We start from the raw sequence: 23,808 nt of genomic DNA, 5'->3' as shown, positions 1-23,808 counted from the left end.
TCACGCCTGTAAAAAAGGGACAACGCTTTCCAGCCCACTCCAAACCAAACAACCAGACAACGCGGGGCTTCGAAACTGGAATCCATAATAACTTGGCATGTCTGACAGCCGTCGAGCGTCGTGTTTTTCAAGTCGCACAATATTAAATGGACTGACGAATGAAAGTGAATGCTCTCAATGTTTACATGTATTCATCAGATGAAATGGAGCAACTCGATTGTTTCACTCTACCCACCCTCGATCGTGGTGGATTATAACTAAATGCTTATCAATACTTTCTTGCGATAACACATCAAGACAATGAAGGACAAGGAAGAACTGGAGGAGACTCTAAAGAAACTGTTAGTGAGATTGAAAAATCTTGAAGAAGGAAAGCAGTTAAGTACGCTGGTTCAAATCATCGAAGACCTTCTCTTCCTGGCCCATACAGATGGATGTGGTAAGATATAGCCCAAGTTCACTAGAATAGGAGCCTGCATCAATATTGAGTTGCAAGAACTGTTTTGTCTCACAGCTGTTATTTTCATCTTTCCAACTCCAGTCATTATTACGGTAAATTAAAAATAAACTCGAAATGTCTATTTTTAGTTATATTTTGGAAAAACCCTTGTCTTCTCTTTGCATACCGTTTTTTAGCAGCTGAACTGTTTGAAGACAAAGCGGTTCAGGGGCCTCTTATGGTTGTACTGTCATTTTACAGTAACAGCAGAAGAGTGCAGCAGGTAAACCATATTTCGAACACCTCACAGTTAAACACTAACTTCAGTACTCTCCACCAATAATGTTTAATGATCTCTGCTCACACTGCAGGTAGTGTAGTGTAAAGATACACTTTGATTTTAACTTTCATTCCAACTAAAGCAGATACACCAGTTAAGCAAATTGGTTATTAACACTTTGCCCAAATTATGCACACTGCCCAAATTATGTCAGCGGTGTATCTACCACTGTATTAGTACTACATATTTGATCAACTTCACAGAATGCTGTATCTGAAAAGTGTTTGTGGTGTTTTAAAGTTACCTTTTCATTTCAGGCAGGATGGTCTTTGCTGTGTCGGCTAATGGAAATATGTCCTAGCACCTTAGACCAGCTGACCAAGCCTCTGGAAGCAGGGAAAGACTGGGAGGTATTGGGTGTGCACCAGTAAGTTGGCTTGGGGTGTATTTGGGCAAACACAGATTCATGTCCATACTGACTGAGCTTGGTGGAAGTTTATGTCTGATTGCTGGGTTAATGGTCACCTTCTGACTTGCAAAAGTGAAAATGTATTAAGTTCCCTGCATTTGAAAATGTTGTTGGTCGTCAATTGTGTTGAGGTGTGTGCGTACATACAAGCGCATGTGTGTGCTTGTGTACTTATTTACTTGCACCCATGCACATGTTAACCTGTTTTTCAGGCAGATCCTGAAGGTGCTTTCCCAACACAGCAGTGACTGTCGGACGATGATGGTGGGGCTCAGAACACTGGCTCTCCTCCTCCAATCAGGTCACTGATACATAAAACCAGAAGCGCTTCAACCAGCAAGTCGTTACAAGTTAATATCTACCATATTATGGTGTTCTAAACCATGACTTTGCATAACTGGGTCATGACAGACAACAAGTGAACTACATGACCTTTAACAACACTTAGAGAGTAGAACATTGCTACGTCACTATCTCTGAGGAGAAGAGAATGCACTTATAGTAAGGAAACAGCGTTATCATGAAATCTGGGTTTTTATTTGTTTAGTAACTGACTGGATATTCATCATAAAACCATAAAGCACAATACTGTACTGGAGCCAATACCTGACCAATTTCTGTGGTAATACTGTGTGCCATACAGTAGAGTAAACATTTTTGTAACAATTTCTTACAGCTGACATAGCTCCTGAATCTGTTGCAATTTCTGCTTTAAAACAAAAAAATTCAGGTTGATGTAAAGACATGACATCATGCCATGTTTGCTAGAGAGTCCTTAGAATGCAGTGGATTTAATTAGGTTACCAGTCACATGGTACAGCAACCTTCTTGTTAATCAGTGGAGATACAGTATCAGTTGAGCACAATTATGGGAACGCAGAGGCAAAAATGTGCACACGTTAGAGTTCTCATGGCGTTTGTGCGAGTTACAGAGAAACTCTCTCTGCTTTCCTTACCTTATCGTCTTTCTGTATCTTCATATGACCCTCTCTTTGTCAACAGTGCATGAGAGACATTTTGTAAACTGTAATGCAAAGGGAATCAATGAAAGATGCTGCTTCAGTTTTGTTTGGGTAACAATTATATATTGTTTACAGGACAACTAGACAACTTCTGTTGAGGCAGTTGTCGTAGTATTGGATTTAGGGTTTGTCTGAATAGTTGTAAGGCTTAATGTAAGCCCTAGTGGGAAAAACATGTGTTTCCTCGTATCTAAATGGAAGGTGGGTGAAGCCATGTACTTTGAGGTGAACAAGGTTTGAGTGCTTTTATTTTGGTTTGTGTTTTTGTGTCCATGCAGACATCATCAAGCTGCTGGTTCTAGATGCTGAGGAGGATGTCTTTGACCTGATTGTGGGTGCTATGAAGGCGTTTTCCTCCAGCGAAGAAGTTCAACTTCAAGGCTTCCGTGCTCTGCAGCTGTTGTTGGAACAAGGTCAGATTTCTTGTCATGCACATGCTCTGTAGCAAAATCCTACATGGATAAACAATGTTGACAGTGACAAACACATTGTTAATGGGGTAGTTCACGATCCCTTACAGGTTTGGGGTGACTTGGGGTGACAGGAGGTAAACCGAAAATCCTTAAGTTTAATTAAATGTAACTTAACAATTATATTTAGTTTTAGTTTCTTCTTTAATCAAACGCTTTGCTTCATTTCTCTCTTCATAATGAATATTCCTAATTACTGTTTTTTTTTGTCTACCTTTATGTAAATTATGCGTATGCTTCAAACCACATCACTACTTATGACTAAATAATGAGATTCCTAATACTAATTACCATACGTCTGCTCAATCACTTGTTCTGTATTTCTATGACCTACTTAAAACATTTTCATGTCTGTCCTGCATTTGTCTGTGTTATCAGTGAGCGATGACCACCTGGTGGAGTTTGTGGAGAACGAGGACCACAATGTGGTTCTAGCAGCACTCCTGAGTTCCCAGGCCAGTGAAGACCTGCTTCTACAGGCCATGAAGGTTCTGCTCCCTCTGGCAGGACCCGGTAGGCCCAAGTCCTTAGAGACTGCAATACTAACACTCTAACACATGTTCTAGATTCTGCTATTAGGAGTGGTGGTCAGAACAGTGCCCATAGGGTAATTTTATAGATTATTATGTATTCAATCTTATTTGCTTAATAAAAATTGAAAGAAACATATTTGCTCATGTTAAAAATAGTTTTACATATCAAAAGTCAATTCATACTCTAGCAAACAACAAAAAGAACACTATGTACTATGTTCTTACTGATAGTCAGACTGTCATAATTAAAAGAGATGCCTTTGGTTTAAAACCAACAGGTGTATGACCTTCAGACCTGTCAGATCCTCTAGTAAATTTCTCTAAACTTACATATAGATATATATCAACAACTAACAAAAATGTGAGGGCTTAGATACACTGGAGTTAACAAGCTAACACTACACAGGTGAGGGTCCAAGAGACAGTGCTGATTGGAGGATGCTGTGGTCTTCCATAGTCACTGAACCAAAGTGATGTCGTACAGGAAATAAAACAAGTGATGATGAAATATGTTGTTTAGTTTCAGGAGTAGAAATGTAATTACTACTGGTTGCTAGTCAGATAAGTGCTCTGGGTGCCCCAGACCGTACTGTTGCTTAGTTACTGAAACAGTGAAATAACATGGCATGTTTAAATACTTGGGAAAAGTTGGGAACTTACTTAATAGGAATTATATAATACCACTTTCATCCTGGTAAACAATGTTTAGAGTTGTACATTTTTAGCAAAGTCTGTACTGTGAAAGCACAGAATGTTACAGAACGTTGGAACATTGGAACAGTGTTCTGATTCTATGACGCATGTATTATGAATGAATTCTCCTTTAATTATGCATTACATTTTAACACTATGTATTTGTTGTTGACACCATGTTCTTTTCATGCATATTCTTTTTTAGTGTATGCTATTACATATTATACATACATACTATACAAAATTCTATTACGATTTGGCATCAACTTGATATCCACTTAATGCTCTATAAAGATCTATTTATAACTGTGGTTTATTGAGAATCCTGTAAGCAATAACATATTACGCCCCCCCCCCCCCCCCCCCCCCCCCCCATCCATTTAGTGATAACAAAAACACTCGCTCAATAGGCCTTTCTCAGTGCAAATCAGATTAAGATTAGATTCTACTATGAGCATGAGGATCGGAAATCCCCCAAAGGAAGGTATTTACAAATCTGACTGTTTGTGCAGCCAGCAACGTGGAGATCCTCATGTCCGGGGGAGCACGTTGTTACAGTGTTGTGGCGGGAGCCATGGACTCTCACCCGGCGCTGGAGCCTCTGCAGGAAGTTGGTTGCCAATTAATCAGGAAGTTCACCGCAGGTCAGCGCAATCACTTTCTTTGTTCAAGCCACAAACACTTACTCGTAGAAGATAAGGACCAGTTTTCAGTAGCTATGTGTTGACATTGAAGTGCATTTCCCTGACATTGGAGCTGCAGGTGACACAAGCTTGTTTCGGTTTAGTGTGTTACTACAATATCCTGGTGCTGAACGGTGTGCATAGAGTCCTGGTGAGGGCCAGTGTGACCTACCCAGAGAACACTACCCTGCAGGCCGCTGCCCTCTCCTGTCTGGCCGAACTCAGTGAGTTAACACGTGCACACACGAGACACACACACACTATACAAAAAGATGAACACACTCAAATTCTGTCAACTACTGTACTTCCCATATCTCCTCCCAGCTGGGACGATCATGGAGAGTAAGGTGGTGGTCCAGCAGGGTCTGGATGAGGGAGAGGAGGAGCGGGTTGGAGGGCAGGTGGAGGTGGACGGCATGGACCTGTGCTGGATGAAGGCTTGCTGCACAGCCCTGGAGCTCCACGCAGCAGATTCCACCGTCCAGGTGAGACCTAGAGATCTGTCTTTACAGTGTTGTAAGTTCTCATCGCTTTGAAAGCCACATTGTCAATGGCCGGGTTTCCCAGATTCGTTAAGAAGCTCTTAACGCTAAGATCTTCTTAAGAACGTTCCAAGAGCGTTCGAGAGCGCCCTTACAACGTTCTTAAGACGCTCTTAGCGTTAAGAGCTTCTTAACGAATCTGGGAAACCCGGCCAATGTTGATGTCCCAATCAACTGTAGTATTGAGAGCATCTTGAGCATGTGTGACCTTAATCAACATTCTTCTCAAAAAACAATTATTCATCTATTCATTTCCCTTCCAGGAAGCTGCATGTTGGGCCATTCACAATCTGTTACTACATGGGAGTGGACTCGATTATTCCATAGTGGACCAGGAAAATAGGTAATAAATCCAGTATTGTGCTATTTTGTGCTAGTATCTCAAGATAAAAAGAGAAAATAAATTGCAGCTTAGCCTAAAAAGCCTATCTTTTGATATTAATATTGACTTAAGCATTGGTATCCACATTATATTGTCATTCACATTAGCATGGGTGCTCTATATAATGTATTCATATATTCATAAACTATGGACTGTAGCAATAGTATAGCATCCCTCATAGCTGTCATTGACGAGTTGAGTTGTCATCCTTTAAACTCTTTCACTGTGGCATTGATTCTCCATGAAATCGTCAGCGGTGGTATGTAGCATTAGCATCCCCGATAACAAAGTGTAAGTGATTGTATTTGTGTTCTCCTCAGGGCGCCTGTCCACAGACAGGTTATGGCTGCCATGCTGCTCCACTCCTCCTCTGCCAGGGTCTTCCAGGCTGCCGCCTGTGCCTTGGGCACGCTCATCACATTTAACCGTGAGTCACAAGTACTCTCTGTTCAAGTTCAAGTTTTGTTCGTTGACCAGACCCGTGAGAAACTTGTAGCTACACTATAAAATATTATTCTTTTATTCAGTCAAGTTTTGTGTGATGTAGAGATATGAAACTCATGGAAAGATACAAAAACAAATCAATATAGTTGCAAGCAGCAATGATGGATTCCTTAAAATTCTAAAATATTGTAAAATTGACACGTTAGAGGGTGAGACTTAACTGCTGACAAAGGAACGAATGGAATGGAATGAATGGCCAGTGTCCAGAAGGCTAACAATTCAGAAGAATTGTAGATGGAGGTGGAAATACCATCACTTTGAAGATTTAACATTTGGGCGTGGCCTGTGGCCTGTGGCCTACCTAAGGTCTAATGTGAGCCATTCTTGGTGTGGGGATTAGTTGTGGCATGTTGTATCAAATGCCAAATCTCAACACTTTTTTACCAAGGAAAACTTGAGTTATTGGGCGGAATAGATTACTAGAATAATAATAAAGAATACTAACAATTACAATAGGCTACCTCCTGATGGAGGAATCCTAATGATGGAGTTATTGATGGTGTATCTTCTTGATTTTGTGTGTCAGCTAAAATGCAGTCTCTGCTGTTGTCCAATGGCCTCCATGTCAACGTGGTGGAGATGATGAAGAGACACTTGAATTCTTCAGAAGTTTCCGCCAGCGGCTGTCAGCTACTGCAGCTGCTGTTCAGGGGAAGGTAGGTACTGGCACACACACTCACACACATACACAGTCTCCCTCAAGAGAATTAGACGTCAAAAAGACAGCATTATCCTGTCCTGTGTAAAGCAAACCAACTCCAGCCCCCCACCCTCCATCCTCCCCTGTCTGTAGGACTGCCAGTCTGGATGAGATGAACATGGCCATGAATCAGATCCTGGCGGCCATGAAGGTCCATAACTTCCATCCTGAGGTCCAAGTGGAGGCCTTGCGAGCCAGCCTAGTCTTCCTCAGCCCAGGTACTTGAACGGCCTTCACACGTTCCTGCTTTTCTTAACATGAGCAGTGGTGTGAAGACAGTCCAAGCCTTAAGACTTATGTGATGCTTGTGCTCGTTCAGTGACAAGTTGCCTTCTGTGAATATGACAATATGTGTTTATTCTCTGTGTGTGTGTGTGATGTGTGTATACTTGTATGTGTGATCCTGTGTGTGGCTGCTTGTGTGTGTTGCGTGTGTGTGTGTGTGGGAGCAGACCGGCGCCTGAGGGAGCATGGTGTCTCGGTGGAAGATCCAGACACTGTTGATGTGTCTCTGAGGGTGCTGAAGAACCAGTGTGTGGTGGAAGGGGCTCACACCATCTACCTGGAGGCACTCAACAGGGTAAAAGACTACATTTCCCTCATCCTTTTGGGTCCTTCCCATCCCTTATCTTATGAACGAAACACTGTTTGTTTCGTAAGAAAAGTGTCAGATATGTGTTTACATATCTGTGTTTTTATCATAGTTCATCAGCTGCTTAGCTGTCCAGGAGAATGGTCTGAGGGTTTTGTCTGCCCTTGCTGATTGCTCCGGTGCAGTGGACCTGCTCTGCCAGCAGGGGGCCATAGACACGGTGCTGCACACACTACAGATGTTCCCTCAGGAACAAGGTAAAACTGCTGTCCTTTGAAACATGATTTCATTAAAACTGAGTTGTGTTCTTTTTGGGTAGCTTGGTGTAAATCTGCACATGCAGTGGGGCCTATATCATGTGGGGCACTGGAAAAGAACAATGGTTCTGTAGGTTTAGAACCAGACATTGAATAATAAATCAAATACTTTTTTGTTGTTGTCAGTATTACTTCGTGAGAGAACAGTCCTCACACATCCCAGTAAAAAGAGGTAATGCAGTCCTAGAATGTGATCGATTGTGCTGTGTCCCGTGTCCAGAAATACACTACTGGGGTTTGAATCTACTCTGCTACCTGGTGTCCAAGAAGAAGCTATCCAGAATGATCGTCCCTGTCCTGGCCTCCGTCCTCGTCACCTCCCTCATAGAGTACAAGGAATACCCCGAGATGCTGTTAAAGGTGACAATCCATCAATGTTCACCGATACTACGGTTCAGATCATGTTCCGACGAAAAACTCTGTGTTTGCTCTGTGTGCTCTTCTCCGTGCTTCTGTGGCCCAAAATTGACCTTGGATTGTTGGCTGGTTGATTGGTGGTTCTGCTGTGAGTGTCAAACTCTTGGTGTGTTTTCGGTTGGCCCACAGGGTTTTCAGGTGGCTCTGCGCATGCTAGAGGCCTGTTCAGGGGCGGCGGGGGACCTGCAGAAGGAGGACTTTGATCGGCAGGTCTTCCAGCAGCTCAGAGATGGCCCTTCTGACCTGTACAGCAACCCGGTAGGACTGCTGTGGATGTGTCTAGGCTTGTGTGCGTGTGTGAGTTTCCCATACAGAAAGAAGGATGCGTTCCTTAACGATAACTAGATACTTTATCGTCCAAGTGGGGGACATTGGTGTGCGGCGCACAACCGCGAGGGATTTTGTCACAACGCCCCCGAGTCGCCAGTAGACACGCTCCTTCCTCTCTCGTTCAACTTGCGTTCTCACTCCCACACCCACGTATCCGCGACCAAACGTCCTCTCTTCCCATGCTTCTCCCGCGCCACCCTCCGTCCTCCAGCTGCGCAAGGCGGCGTGCCTGGCCCTGTCCAAGATGGCGTCCGAGGCCGACCTGAGGTACAGCATGCTGGAGAAGGCATGCGAGGACGGGGATGAGGTCATGGCTGAGTGTCTCATCCAGCTGGGGGCGGACGTCAACAGGAAGCCCAAGACCGAGTCCCTCATATACCAGGTCAGGACCGCTCACTACGGTCGGCTGTGTGGGGAGGTTAGGATGAGGTGTTGTGATTTGATTGTTAAAGGTTTGTGACACCGTGTTGTCCTGGAGAACTTGCTAAACATATGTGTCATATACATGTGCATAGACCAACTTTGTTTTGAAGTGTGAGAGATAGAGAGTTTAGTCAAGGGTAGTTGTTACATGCATGCGAAGCTTGGCTATCCACAAACTAGCCGTGGTAGGAGGATATCATACTCATTGTTCATCTCATTATTATTACTATCTCATCACAGTGGCATAGTCACATATGTCGATAAAAATGCAGGTCAGGTTTGTTCGTTTAATCCCCGTGTGTGTGCCCTCAGGTGTGTGAGAAGGGCGGGCCCCTGGCCCTGGTTGAGCTACTGCTGAGCCGTGGCATCCACGAGCAGCACCTTCGGAGCGCGCTGGCCGCCAGCATGCGGCACGGAGACGGGCCGGCCATCATCCTCCTGCTGGGCTGCCTGGGGCTGGACCGCCACAACGGAGCCCTCTGTCTGGGCGGCTTCAGGCTCGGACGCCTGGACGCTGCCTGGCTCGGCCCCCTGCTGGTGGACCGGGGGAGAGCACGGAGCCTGCGCGACCACAACAGTGAGTGGATGGAGGAGTGTTCTAGTGTAAGGAGTTATGCGTATGGTTCCGAGTTGGGTGGAGCACGAGGTGTACACTCGGGAGGGACGCGGTGTGCTTTGGGTACAGGCTTGTCGTTCAGAAGGTTTTCCTCAATGATTAGCCTCAAGGATGTGCCAGCAATGCAGATTCTTTTTTATACGCAGTTGGTTCAGACTTTGCTTGCTTTTATGGTCCACAGCTAAACTCCCATAGGTTATAGGCTAACCCTATACTTTTTTTGTGTGGAAACAATAATGGTGAGGACTTTACAACTCTCTCACACAGGGAACAGGGAACCCAAGTTTTGTAGCTAGTTGACATTTTCCATATTTTTATCTTAGATTCTTAGATTTATAGCTATCTGGTCCAGAATGAGTTTTTTTATTAGTCTTCCATTTCCTGTTCTGTTTTCACAGGTAAAGGTGCACGTCTGGGCCAGTACGTGTGCTCCTTCCAAAGAATCAGAACCACCCCTGGTCCTCTTAGGTCACTAGCTGACCCCTGTCTGACCTCTGGCTACATGTCGGACGAGAGCGATGACTCCAGCTTTGTCTCCCTGGAAGACAGCTTGGTGTTCTACGATGACGTGGAAAGCGATGGTGAGGCCGAGCAGACATGCAGCTGATGTCGCAAGTAAACAAATGGATGTGCTACGTGTATTTGCTTACTGGTGCGAATGATCAGCTCAGAACACATTGTCGCCAAGGGTTAAAAACATTTGATTTATTGATGTTGTACAAAAGGTCAGCTAGTTCTATGGTTTGACACTCTTTCTGAAGCAGTTAGTAATTATTATAATTTTTAGCTCATATTTTATGTACACAGGAAGTGATTCCCTGTCTCTAGCCCTTAAGTCACCCAACGACTCATCAGAAGAGTGGAGAGCAGGATCTTTCAAGAAGAAACAGAGCCGTCGCAGACATGCCAGTGCAGAGGTATGGAGACCGCTCATCTTACATTCGACATAGTGTCTCTAAAAAATCTCTTTCTCCCGCTCTCTCAATCTTGTTGTCCCTCTCTGTGTTGTCAGGCTGGCCTGTCTGAGGCTGAGCCTGACAAGGCTGCCATATCTCACAGGAGATATGGCAGAACTGGCTCCAACCATAAAAGTATGTCCCCCTCTCCTTCCAAATATCGAATGTAGTCAGGAAAACCTGATTAGTTTACAGCTAGTTTGAAGTTTCATGAAATCCAATACATATACAGTGTATATGCTAAGACTCACCATCAAGAATAGAAATACAAATCTACTGTTCTATAGATATAGTATCTCTATGATCCAGCCTGACTTCAAGTTTTACTGCAGGAGTCTACTCCCCAGTGTTGGGGTCAGGGGATAGTTCCGCCTCCCCGATTGGGGAAAGAGAGAGGATCCGGCTGCTGGACCTATCAGGGAACGAGCTGGAGTCTGTGTCCTGCCTGATGGACAGGGGTTTTGTCCAACAGCAGCTGGAGCACCTGTCTCGCCTGGACCTGAGCCAGAACAACCTTTCAGAGTTCCCCTCCACGCTGTGTGAGGTAACCTCTCAGTTTGACCAAGCCTCGGCAAAAAACAATAATATTTGTGTCTTTCACCGACATCGTTTTGGCAACTTTTCTCTGGGATGAAAGCTCAACTGTGGTCGGAAACCACATTGGCACACTGATCTAAACGCTAGTCATTAGCTCTCTAAGCTCTCTAAACAAGGACAGGTGTCATGCGAGGTAGCGTTCTATACCAGTAAACATGTAGGTTACCCAAACCACCTCAGTAAGTTTACACAGCCGCCTCATGGAGATTCCTGTTTTTTTTTGTGGTCTATCAATTTGACAGAGCTTGATGAGTTTGACCCGTCTGGATCTCCAAGGCAACCAGCTCCAGTCCTTGCCAGTCGAACTTCTCGCCTTGCCCTCACTGAGCACGCTCAACGTGTCCCGCAACTCTGTGGGTCCTCTTCTGACCCTTGACCCCGCACTGACCTGCCCATCCCTACGGCAGCTCAACTTGTCCTTCAACCAAATCACCACCTTCCCTCAACAGCTGGGCAGAGCCATGGTGCGACTGGAAGAGCTGTTTCTGGAAGGGTATGCTGGGAAATTGGGTTCACTTTTCAACATGCAATGTAGAACTTATATCTTGAGACATTGCACATCCAAGAACATGTCAGACACTTATGTGTCAAATGTTTCCAAGTCGAGTTTGAGCCAGTTTAGATTAAATACCAATCTTATCTGGGAATCTGTTTCACATTTTTGTTTATTCAGGAACAGAATGAGTGAGCTAAGTACTCCTCTGTGTCTGCCTGAGATGAAAATTATTGACGTGAGCAAGAACAGCGTGGAGAGCATCTCCTCCAACTTCCTGTCTGGCTGCCCCAAGATAGAGAGCTTCAACGCCTCCAATAACAAACTCAGTAAGTTGAGGCATGCTCTGAGTCGCTGCCAGTGTAAATGTGTCACCAGCTGACTCAACACCCAAGACTCAGCTGAGAGTTCTGAAATGATAGTTCTGCTCTTTTTCATTATTTTTCGCAGATTCCTTGTCACTCCTCCCCTCAAAAATAGCAACGCTGAAACTATCCAATAACAGCTTTAGCTACATTCCAAATGATGTGCTCAATCTTCCAAAGTAAGTTTGTGATTCAAACTAGCTTTCTGCCTCAAATAATAATCTATTTTCAAGTATATGTATACTCATTGGGTTTTGAATTCTAAGCACTCATTCTAAGCACTGGATTTGAATCGCCAGTGCATGATTCTGATTGAAATATCCATCCCTACCCCGAAACCTGTCAACCCTTAGTTTGCGTTCGGTGGACATGAGGACCAACAACATCCAGGTCCTACCCGGCCCCGGTGCCTGGGCTTCGGTAAACCTGCGTGAACTGATTTTCAGTCAGAACCGTATCGAAGCTTTGGACCTCAGTGGACCTGTGCACAAGTGGGCCAGACTGGAGAAACTCCACCTGAGTCACAACAAGCTTACCGAGGTACAGAGACAGACCCCGACAGGATCCCTTTTGGAAACGTGTGTCGTCTGATCTGTTAAAGGCACCTGTTAAACAGCGTGATATGTATGTATTGCAAAACGCGCAATTTTGGGTTTGAAAATATTCAACCCAAAAGCCACTCCCCCAAAACACATGGACGCGCTGCCTGACTACAGCGATGAGTGCTCAAACAGAGCACAGGTCGGTAGGTAGGTAGATAGGCAAGTAGCCCGTCCAATCATTACATTCGGTCTGAACACAATGATTGGTCATGTTTATCACAGTCCTGCGACGGCCACAGATAATGTCTTTATTTCATTTGACTGTCATTTCATTCATTGATTGCTATCAGGGTGTGAAGTTTATTTCAGCACGTGACAAAAAGTGCTCGTCAAAAACACGACCTACCTTGCCTTTAAGACCTAGAGAGTCGCTGAAGTGCGGTTCCGTCAGTAAGCACAGTGGAACCCTTCCGTTCTCTCAAACAACAAGTTTGCCCTACTCCATTTAGATCCCCCCTCAGATGGGCCAGCTAGAGGAGCTGACCTCACTGGACGTGAGCCACAACGGGGGCCTGCGCTCCTTCCCTGACGAGATGGGCCGGCTGGGCCGTCTGTGGGACCTCCCCCTGGAGGGCCTGCGCCTCCATCTGGACCTCAAACACATCGGCAACAAGACCAAGGACATCGTCCGGTGAGCCTGAAAAACACCCCTGGGGACGAAATACCCGTTGAGGCCGCATTGTTATCTTTAGGCCTGCCTCTTGTGGCATCGCATTGGCGTTGATCGTTACTTACGCTTAAAAAGTCATGTAAAAAAAAAAGTAATGAGGTGAGATGAGTGAAGATTTGACAGCCCAAGCCTTTTCAATACACGTGAATTCACCGGAAACCATCCGTTTCCGATAAACAGTTACACCTAAACCCTGACGATTCATGCGCCTCACCCCAGGTTCCTGCAGCAGCGCCTGAAGAAGGCCGTGCCATACCACCGCATGAAACTCATCGTCGTGGGGAATGCCGGGAGCGGCAAAACCACCCTCATCCGGCAGCTCATGAAGCTCAAGCGCTCCCAGCAAACGTCGCAGCGGACCGCGGCAGGCATCGACGTCTGCGACTGGACCATCCGGGACCGCGACCGAAGGAACACGGTCCTCAATGTGTGGGACTTCACCGGTGAGCGCCGGCATCTTCAACGGCCGCGGAAAGGCTCGCGTTCCACCTCGTTCTAATCGTTTCTCGTATCTCTTTCACCGCAGGCGGGGAGGAGTTTAGCGGCTCCCACCCCCACTTCCTGACCCCCAGGGCGCTCTACCTGGTGGTGTATGATGTCAGCAAGGGCGCCGCCCAGGTGGAATCGCTCAAACCCTGGCTGTTCAACATCAAGGTGAGACCCGGTCCAACTGCACCACCGTCGGGAAACGCCACAGCGTTAACATCCGGGGCTGGGGTCATCGAAAGCGGGTTGTTCGATGACATAACCGTTGCTTCCATCCGTGCGTATCCCCGACTCCCCTCCAGGCGGTGGCCCCGCTGTCGCCCGTCATCCTGGTGGGCACCCATGTGGACGAGAGCGTGGAGGCCCAGCTGCAGGCCTGCCTGGAGCGGATCCGAGAGGAGCTGCTGCAGCACCACGGCTTCCACATGGTCAGGGACCACCACATGGTGTCTGTGCTGGAGGACCTGGACGCCGTGGCCAAGCTGCGCAAGGCCATCGCTCGGGAGGTGACCGGCTTCAAGGTAGCCTTCAGCGCCCGTCTGGGACACAGCCGTCTCGCACAGACACGACGTCTCACGCTGGGTCCGTTTAGCATGGTGCTTTTATCCAATGAATGAATGAATGCATCCAAACACAGAAGGGTCTTTGAAGGAAATCTTCTCCAGAGTGCACGCAACCTCACACTTATGCGACGGTTCACCTTTCGGCACATCCCTTGGCGACACCCGAATGTTACCGCCACGACAACACTGAAATGGCTTCATTCAAGTCTCTTATTGTCCCAGCCAGAGCCCAGCCCAGATAGAGCCTAGCAAAAGGAGGGGATTTCCAATGATTTCCCCTCACTTTGTAACCCCCCTCTCCCTCCCCCAGATGCAGGGCCAGCCAGTGATGGGGCAGCTGGTTCCAGAAAGCTACGTGGAGCTGGAGCGGAGAGTGTTACAGGAGAGGGCCCGGGCCCCTCCGGAGTTCCCCGTCCTCCAGCACCAGGCCCTGCTGCAGCTCATCCAGGACAGCGCCCTGGAGGAGGCGGAGCTGCCACACGCCATCCACTTCCTCAGCGAGGCCGGTGTGTGTGTGCGTTAGTCTCTCTGTGGGCCTCAGGACATAGGACGTGAGGCCTGTGTGCTCGCACCTTGTGTATTCACGTGAATGATCTCTGCCTTTAAGGTGTCCTCCTGTACTTTGACGATCCTGCCCTCCAGCTGAGAGAACTGTACTTCATCGACCCGCAGTGGCTTTGCGACATCATCTCGCGGGTACAAGAGTTCGATCCAGCTGCGTTTGGCCGCTGTTATTTAGAGAGGAAAGCGGTGTTCGTCTTTTCTTTCCCTTTTTCTTCAGCTTGTTTAGAATATGGTGGCACTGGCTTCAGACTCGCTGTTTCCATCTTGTTTCCCCCCACACCCTCTCCCTCTCTCTGTGTCTCTCTCTCTGGCTCTGTCTCTGTAGAAACTGACCGTGAAGGGCTCAGGGTCCTGGGAGCACCCAAAGGGAGTTGTTCAGCGCTCGCAGGTGGAGAAGCGCTTGTCTGAGAGCAAGTGTTTCCCCATGAACTATCTGACCCAGTACCTCAAACTCCTGGAGAAGTTCCAGATCGCCCTTCCCTTTGGGGTCGACCAGCTTCTAGTACCCAGCAGGTAGGAGGAGCTCCACTGTAACAGATAAATAGATAGATACAAAGCTGCGTAACAGATAATACTAGTAAGTTTTTTTCGGTCCGTCCAGAATTTTGTATTTTGGTTTTGGCCCAGAATTTTTATTTTGGTGCGACTCTACAAAGAATGGAACATGGGGGTCATCTGAGCCAACATGGCCGCCACCTATCCCTCCTAACGCCACGCGTCTCTACTTTCCCTGACACACAGCCTTCCAAAGTCCAGGCCGGTGATAGAGCTGCCCCACTGTGAGAACTCGGAGGTGATTGTGCGCCTGTATGAGATGCCCTACTTCCCCATGGGCTACTGGTCACGCCAGATCAACCGTCTACTGGAGGTCTCCCCTTACTTGCTGCGTGGCAGAGGTAGGTATCCCAGGGTCTCATGTAAGGTAGTCTGCAGAGGCTGGCCATGGATAGGGCTGGGTCAGGTGGATGGATGAAAGTCTGACGCTCTTTCAAGGCATACGGATTGACTGGATGGATGGTTGAATAAAAGTGCTGTTTGACCCCCCTCCAAGTTAATCCTGAAATAAACTTGGCTAGCCTGTGCTCCTTTATCAAGGTAGTAGTTCCTCAGTTTTTTTCTCCCCCCCCCCCCCAGAGAGGGCTCTTAAGCCCAACAGGATCTACTGGAGGAGAGGCATCTACCTGAGCTGGTCTCCAGAGGCCTACTGCCTGGTGGAGGCCAGCTCTCTGGAGGGAAGCTCCGCCAGCTTCGTCAAGATCACAGTGCCCTGCTCACGCAAAGGTATTGTACCAAACCCCTGTGGAGCTAATGTACCAGGCGGAAATTGGGCTTTTCCATGTGAAAAAAACATGAATTTTCACTATTGCATTGCAGAGAATGAAACAGATTACTTGGTAAGAGTAGGAGTAGTTTTCACATCAATCTATTATGATCTTCATCCTAAATCGTACTGCAAAGGTCTGCCTTACGCCCAGACTCTAACACAAAACTGTAAGAATGGCACAGAATCAAATTTCCACACAGAAATCCAGAATTCAGTCGTTGATTATTCAGCCAAAGACGACAGAGATCGCAATCGATCAGTGAGTCTGCAAAGACAGCAACTTATCCCCGTGCGGATGTGAAACGGCGTGCTCCGTTGCTCCAGGTCACGTGCTGCTGGGCCAGGTGACGGACCACATGGACTCCCTGCTGGAGGAGTGGTTCCCCGGCCTGCTGGCCACGGACATGCACGGCAGTGGGGAGACCCTGCTGAAGAAGTGGGCCCTGTACAGCTACGAGGACGGCCAGGAATGGAGCAAGATACTGCTGGAGGATCTGTTCAACCACATGGACAACGGTCAATTTTTTATTACATTTCATTTAATTTAGTCTCTTTTTTTAAGTACAACCGATAATATTTTTTTATTATTAATTAATTAAAATAAAGTCTAATTGAAGTATATTATGCAACTAAATCGTGTATTTATTTTTTGTTGTTGTTGTTGAATTCCTGTACTTGTTTTCTGTTAGACTGTCTGCTGGTGAACCCAGACGACCCTCACTGCGTGCTGCCCATCTCTCAGATCGCCCCAGACCTCATCCTGAGCGACCAGCCGGCAGAAACCATGCTCCACAATGAGGAACTTGACTTCTCCAAGGAGAACCCACTGGGTCAGTGAGAGTAGTGTGTCATTTATTTTATTTTTTATAAAAACAGCTTTAAAAACATCTGATCTGAAAATATGAGTTTAAGCAGAGCTGAATTGCTGAAGTTTTTCTGTAGGGGATGGCAGTTTTGGGACTGTCTACCGGGGAGTCTACAAAAACGAAGAAGTTGCGGTGAAGGTTTTCAACAAGCATGCGTCTAAGATCTACATCCACCGCTTGCTACGACAGGTAAGTTAAACGGCCACATCCAAGTTTGACTCACACCAAAAGTTATGGCTCCCTCTCAACTGCATCCTGTCACGGCAACATTTTCTTATAGATACATCAATTGCAGTAAAACACAGATTTATGGGTTTGTGCATTCTACCATACCGTTTTTCTAACTGAGAGGTGAGGTTTGATGACCATGACAAGCCCCCCCATACTGACTCTTTAACTTCACTGAGCACATGTGATTGGTCTCCCTCCCCTCTGTCCTCTCCCGTCCCGACCTCCAGGAGTTGGCAGTGCTCGGCCGCCTCCACCACCCCAGCCTGGTGGCCCTTCTGGCAGCCGGCTCGGCCCCCCAAGCCCTGGTGATGGAGCTGGCCCCTCGCGGCTCCCTGGACTCCCTGTTCGAGCACGAAAACGGCAGTCTCAACCGCAAGTTACAGCACCGCATCGCCCTGCAAGTGGCTGACGGACTACGGTAACTGTGTTTTTGACAGTCCTCTCGGTTTTAAATGAATACGTAGCGTATGGATAAATAAAACACACAATTCCGATTCATAAAATAAAAAACAAGATCAAGTTGGATTTAAAAAAAAGAGAGAAAAGGCCTAGGACAAAAGCACACAAGCAATAGTCGTCCTCTGCGTTTTGTCCACACACTTTGTCCGAATCCTAACGCTACCTGCCGCCCGACTAGATACCTGCACTCCTCTATGATCATCTACCGCGACCTGAAGCCCCACAACATCCTGCTCTTCAACCTCAAGACGGACTCTGAGATCATCGCCAAGATCACAGACTACGGCATCGCCCAGTACTGCTGCAGCATGGGGGTGCGCACCTCCGAAGGAACCCCAGGTGAGGAGAGAGGTGCCTCTCTCAGAGGTGCCAAGAGAGACTTGACTGTCCAAAGTGGAGCCAGTGGAAAAACGACAACCAACAACTCTTTCAATGAATTAATCAACAATCAGTCAGTTTATCAATCAGTTCATGTATCAGTGCGGTCCTACTATTAACTTGTTATTGCAGAGCGAAGAACAGCAACTCATTGGACTGTGTTTGAACTCTTTTGACCATACTCTGACGACAGACCATGTTGTAGTCTAATCACCATAACTTCACCGTTTGGTAAAGGTTTGTTTGGTTTTCCTATCCAGGTTTCAGGGCTCCAGAAGTCGCCCGGGGCAATGTGATCTACAATCAGCAGGCGGATGTCTTCTCCTTCGGCCTGCTGATTTACGACCTGCTGACGTGCGGCGAACGCATCTCGGACGGCATGAAGTTCCCCAGCGAGTTTGACGAGATTGCCGTGCGGGGGAAGTTACCAGGTTAGCCTTCTGGTGTGCCTCCAATGGAAACGTCCGCTTTATGTTGGTGGATGTAGTATTAGACACAGTGCAAACCTATACCTTCCAGAAGTTGCCTTTCACCAATTCCACGACTGCACATTTCTCACTATCAATGGCATGTAGTTCCATGACTGTCACTAGATGTCACTGATTCTCGCTAACCGTTTTGTTCTGCCCTAGATAGTTGAAAGAGGATAGTTGGGTCTAATCAAACTAAGGGGTGGTGATGGAGTACGCACAAGGCTGTTCATAGACATCCTGTCTCCTGTAGACCCTGTGACACACTACGGCTGCTGTCCGTGGCCCGGCTTCCAGACCCTGATGAATGACTGCATGAAAGAGAGTCCCCAAAACAGACCTACCTCTGCACAGGTAAAGGGGGCTCGACCACCTTGTTGGACATTATTCTCCTAGTGCTACTGACTACAAGGGAAATGGTCAATAAAAAGGTTAGGTGTTTGAACGTTGTTGACTCTTGTGTGTGTGTGTGTGTGTCTGTCTGTGTGTTGACCAGGTGTTTGACAGGCTGAACTCGGGGGAGATGCTGTGTTTGATGAGGGAGCTGGTGGTGAGCCAGGCGCCCAATGCGGAGTGTTTCACCGTGGGGACTCCCAGCGGTGGAGACCAGGTCAAGGTCTGGGTGGCTGGGGGCAGCAGCACCCAGAGAATAGGCTGCATATCCGAGGTGGACCTGGACAACCACTCTGTCACTGACCAGGTCTATTACATTATACTTCAGTGACATTTAATCAGAATAAAGTACAATAGAGTAGCACATAATCAATTCTGATTTTGTCGTTCAATACATCCTGACAAATGCACCTGTGTCCTAACCTCTGACTTTACCTCTGTGCCAATTAAGAATGGGAGGGTTTTCATGACTTCAGTCTACTTCCTTATCTTGAAGTATTATGCAGGAATATATCATTGATGTGTACACTACCACCAAATATGTGGCACAAAGTATGATCCCGGGAAACCTGTGCTATAATGTTTTACTTGTTACTCTATGGTGGTTAATTTTGGGGGGTAAATTTGGGACATGGGAATACAAATATAGATGTACTTTTCAAGGTATATATATATATATATATATATAACAATACAAATTGTTATTATCCTACGCAATTTAAGTTATTTTGTCTCTCTAGTCCAGCAGTTTTTTCGTAACTAAACAAGGTTAAAGTGCCAACTGTTAGCTTCTGTACAGCCTGAGCCACATAACACATAACTTATACATATTATGGTAGCAAAAGTAAATGGACAGTTTGTTTGGTTTTCATTGTTGGCTCCGTCATTTACCTCACCAGCTTCAGATCGACAGCAGTCCCGTCCTATGCCTGGTGGCGCTCCAAGTCCCCGGCAAGGCCTGCGATTGGCTGGTGGCGGGCACCCAGGCTGGAACCCTGGTGGTCATCAACAGCCAGGACATATCATCATGCCACCACCTACAGAGTGTCACAGATGCTGTGACCTCGCTGTTTTTCCACTCTCATCCTCAGCTAAAGTGAGAAAAAGAGACAGTCAGAGGACATGGGCAAAGTGCGACAAGCGCTCATTAACAGGTTAACATTGATTAAATTCTATTGAACAATTGAATGTTGTTGTTTTTTTCTTTCCAGCAGAAATTACTTGCTAGTCGGGACCGCGGATGGAGTTCTGACGGTTTATGAAGAGTCTGCTCTCCAGGTACTCTACCCTTTCTACTGTTGTCAACCAAGTGTGGCAGGACATAGATGAGAGTGTGCTGTAACAGCAACTTGACATCAAGATAAACACACAAACATTTGACCCATCTACCTCTCCTTTCACCCAATGTTGTCTTTTAAAGCTCAGGTGCTTCTTTCCCCCCCCCCCGCCCCTCACAGCAGGAGAACGGGAGGCCGATCAAAAGCGTCAACATCGGGAACGTCAACACCCCCCTCGTGTGCCTGGGTCAGTCGGCTCACTCCCTGGACAGGGGCACGGTGTGGGCAGGCTGTGGGACCAGAGTCCTGTCCCTCTCTGTAGACTACGACATCTGGAGGACCATCAACACGAAGCCCAACTTCACCCACCAGTCAGTGCATACTATACTTCCCAGCATAGAACATATCTGTAAGAGTGTGTGTCAGATAACCTGTCTGTGCTTATTATGTCACTAGGAAATCATGCAGTGCACCCTGACTAAGTTGATGATCTAAGTGTATGAACAGCACACAACAAATAACTGCGTAAAGAGTTCTGTGTGTGTACGTGTGTGTAATCCAGTTTGCAGAGGACAGCGAGCAGCGAGGCGTGTGTGTCACGTGTGGTGGTGGAGAAGCACGTGTACTTGAGCAAAGCCGGGGGCCAGACCGTGGAGGTTTGGGACAAGAAGAGTGAGAGAATGGTGGACTGCATCGACTGTTTCCAGCTAATCAGGTACACAAACACACAGGGACCACATACACACTCATGTTTACAGAGAGCTTTGATGATCATCTCATGGGACACCATTGTCACTCATGCTGTAACGGTGCAATTTCCCCTTGGGGGATCCATAAAGATCGGTCTATCCTTTTTTCTTAATATCCTCCACTGACAACCAGCCTCCTGAGTTCTCCATGCTAGTGCTAATCCTCTATACCCTCCCTGTACAGACATGTCTTCATGCTAATGCTAATCCTCCATACCCTCCCTGTAAAGACATGTCTCAGTGCTAATGCTAATCCTCTATACCCTCCCTGTACAGACATGTCTTCATGCTAATGCTAAACCTCCATACCCTCCCTGTACAGACACGGCTCCAGTCGGAGGCCCTCGCAGGGCTACCCTGAGATGCCTCCCTGGGCTTGTGTCAAGGCTCTCATGGTGCAGCCTGGGGCCAGCCTGTGGATTGCCACCAGGGGGGGTTACTTGCTCCTGTTGGAACTGTCTAACCACCAGGCGCTGCAAGTCATGAGCCCACACTGCCAGTCTGTCCGCGGCATGGCCTGCACACTCATAGGTTGGTGGTGTGGATGACTTCCTGTCTGTCTGTGTGCCGGGATGACTGTGTGTCATTCTTGTCCTTTCACATGTCTGAGGATCAGAAGGATGGCCTTTGGTCGTGTAGATGTGCAGTGTATTGTTATTTCCTGTCTGCCACTTCCTGCCTGCTCGTCTGGAGGCATGTTTACTTGGGTGCTTTGTGTCACACTTGTCGCTGGCTGCCGTCCTCCTTCGTAAGTTTTGTATCCGTGGTTTCATAATCTGAGGTGTGGTTTCTTTGCGATGTGGCTGGTAAATACGTTCTGTTCCTTGACGCTGTTTGTTCAATACAAACTATTTGTATGTCGCTTTGGATGAAAGCTTCAGGTAAATGATGAGAAACAGATCCAAGTTTTGCGTCATGTCATTTTCGAAACCTTCAAAGCGCGCTCTCTTCACCTGCAGAGACACTGAACCGTGACGATGTGGTCCTGGTTTTGGGGCGAAGGTTTTCCCAGGGTAGGAGTCAGAGTGGTAAGAAATATGTGCCCTCAGTATCTTGACGCCAAATAAAACTGAATGCCAACTTATTGTACCTGTGCACGCGCCTGTGTGTGTGTCCTGTGTGTGTCCTGTGTGAACGCAGAAGGAGACGAGTCGGTGCTGATGGTCTGGAACAGTGCCCTTCCACGGGAGGTGAAGGATCTGAAGAAACACTGTGAGAAGAGGGAGGAAATCGCAGCCAAGCTGAGAGAGCAGCTCCACGACTGACTCAGAGACACACAACTACGTGTGATGTACGGAACCACACCTGGAGGGTATGCTTGCTCTGTCACCTAAGAATGATACTCCAACCATTCAACATTATGGACTGCTTTACTTAGAAATGGGACAACCTAGTGTAGAACACAGCTTAGTCTACATTGGCAGTTGCCTAGAAATCTTTCAAAGCTGGCACTACTAGATACTAGGACCTGGCCTTTTATGACCTCAAATGACTCCCATACATCATTGTTATACTGATCCCTCCACCAGTGATAAAACAACAGTAAATGTTTCCTATAGATTTTTTAAAAACATTCTTTACCTTTTCTGTAGAATGTACATTAAAAAGGGACAGAAATTCAGTTGGAACATTCTGCTTCGTGCCTTGAAGGGGAAAGATTATCTCATTTTCTGACAGCCATACTTTTCAATGCTACCACCAACCTACAAATGTAATCTAACAATTAAATGTTAAATAACGGTCAAGGACGTTATTTAACACCGTTAGAAGCCGCTGTGATAGAAGCTGTTATTTGCTTTCTGTTAGGCCAGAAGGGTAGAACACTCTACCATATGCTGTTACCCCACTCAGTGGAACTGCTTAAGACTGCTTTCAATTTAAAAGGGATACAAATAACATTATTTGTATTATAATGATGGTTAATTATAACTTGTGTTGTCATAATGGATCTGGTTAATGTACTCAGGAAAATATCCTGTTCCCAAATTTGTGTTTACATGTGAAATACCACTACTATAAAAAAAACTGGACACTTAGCCAAATGAAGAGAACTATCACTTCTCTAAAGGCCATATTTGACTATTTATTGTAATGTGTGTTTGTTTACCAGCAAGCCAAGGCACTTCTAACCAGTGTCTTCCCCCTTACCTAAGATGTCAATGAGACACACAGTCGCATGTAAAACTTGAATGTTTTCATTATGTCTAAAAAATACATCTCAATAAATTATATTTTATGTATTGTAAGCTGGTGTATGGTTATGTTTTTTTTTAAATGTTTATGGCAACATAGTTTATTTAAACATAAGATGAGAATATTACGGTAAATGTACACTTTGCCTTTGCATTTTGAAGAAAGTTAGCAAATGTGCCAATGACTGAGGGAAAACAGCTTATTTTAGTATTTGTTCTACCACCTCTATATTGCACGATGCTGAGATGAAAGCATGAACTGTTGTATTTCACGAGGTGATGTTTTTTCCAAACTAGTTCGCAGGTAAAGTGTCATTCAACTAGCTAGCTGGTGTTAATTTACTAGGCTACGTTATGTAGTATGTGTGGTCGGATTATAACAACGACACAATAATCAGATGCATGTAGTCAGTATAACTTGATTGTTATGCATCGTTTTGTGTTCTATAGCTGGCATCCATGTAGCAATTTATTTTGTGAACACGATTTGGGCTGCGTTACCAACTCGGTATGAATGTACCCATACCGTACTGTGCTAGATACAATGGTACAGTTCTTTAAATGTACAAAAGACAGTACTTCCGTATTTATAGGCAATTACATTTATTTGACATAATAACGAACCGCTTTTCCAGAGGGAATCGAAAAACCAGTCCACCCATTTGAGCCAATATAGGCAAGAGTGGAAAATTATTCCCTGACCCCTCGCAATAAGGCGATCAAGCAAGCTCCTGTAAAACTTATAGGTTCTAGGGTGCCCG

The 23,808-nt window shown here is 46.3% G+C and overlaps 1 protein-coding gene across 4 annotated transcripts; it reads left to right on the top strand.

The window, feature by feature from the left end:
* The first annotated feature begins 287 nt into the window (after window positions 1-287).
* On the top strand, window positions 288-23,101 carry lrrk2 (leucine-rich repeat kinase 2). 4 transcript variants are annotated; one of them, XM_047050809.1, is made up of 51 exons: window positions 288-439; window positions 637-722; window positions 1,037-1,146; window positions 1,401-1,489; window positions 2,489-2,623; window positions 3,059-3,193; window positions 4,419-4,550; window positions 4,694-4,813; window positions 4,914-5,074; window positions 5,395-5,474; window positions 5,834-5,940; window positions 6,544-6,673; window positions 6,811-6,935; window positions 7,170-7,297; window positions 7,422-7,566; window positions 7,847-7,986; window positions 8,173-8,301; window positions 8,585-8,755; window positions 9,109-9,373; window positions 9,811-9,993; window positions 10,220-10,329; window positions 10,425-10,503; window positions 10,701-10,912; window positions 11,208-11,458; window positions 11,639-11,787; window positions 11,909-12,002; window positions 12,177-12,363; window positions 12,875-13,056; window positions 13,315-13,538; window positions 13,622-13,749; window positions 13,884-14,102; window positions 14,455-14,650; window positions 14,752-14,840; window positions 15,034-15,221; window positions 15,450-15,604; window positions 15,843-15,989; window positions 16,357-16,548; window positions 16,722-16,862; window positions 16,975-17,087; window positions 17,357-17,547; window positions 17,767-17,927; window positions 18,227-18,397; window positions 18,690-18,790; window positions 18,933-19,136; window positions 19,729-19,925; window positions 20,041-20,107; window positions 20,290-20,477; window positions 20,669-20,821; window positions 21,178-21,386; window positions 21,815-21,883; window positions 21,996-23,101. In XM_047050809.1, exons 1-51 carry the CDS (start codon window positions 301-303, stop codon window positions 22,118-22,120), a joined length of 7,602 nt encoding a protein of 2,533 aa, XP_046906765.1. In that variant the 5' UTR covers window positions 288-300; the 3' UTR covers window positions 22,121-23,101. The 4 variants fall into 4 exon arrangements, with proteins under 4 accessions (XP_046906765.1, XP_046906764.1, XP_046906766.1 ...); XM_047050808.1 differs by having other exon boundaries at window positions 20,287-20,477; XM_047050810.1 differs by lacking the exons at window positions 21,815-21,883; window positions 21,996-23,101 and having other exon boundaries at window positions 20,250-20,477; window positions 21,178-21,268.
* Window positions 23,102-23,808: the final 707 nt, after the last annotated feature.

Source organism: Hypomesus transpacificus, unplaced genomic scaffold, assembly GCF_021917145.1.
Source record: "Hypomesus transpacificus isolate Combined female unplaced genomic scaffold, fHypTra1 scaffold_129, whole genome shotgun sequence".
Taxonomy (NCBI): Eukaryota; Metazoa; Chordata; class Actinopteri; order Osmeriformes; family Osmeridae; genus Hypomesus; species Hypomesus transpacificus.
This window is presented reverse-complemented; position numbering and strand designations above follow the sequence as displayed.

Bases quoted from the DNA above. Each gene is read 5' to 3' on its own strand.
- lrrk2 (XM_047050808.1), top strand. From the start codon at position 301: ATGAAGGACAAGGAAGAACTGGAGGAGACTCTAAAGAAACTGTTAGTG. The intron at 723-1,036 runs GTAAACCATATT...TTTTCATTTCAG, and splicing joins ACAGCAGAAGAGTGCAGCAG to GCAGGATGGTCTTTGCTGTG. The intron at 21,387-21,814 runs GTTGGTGGTGTG...CTTCACCTGCAG, and splicing joins CATGGCCTGCACACTCATAG to AGACACTGAACCGTGACGAT.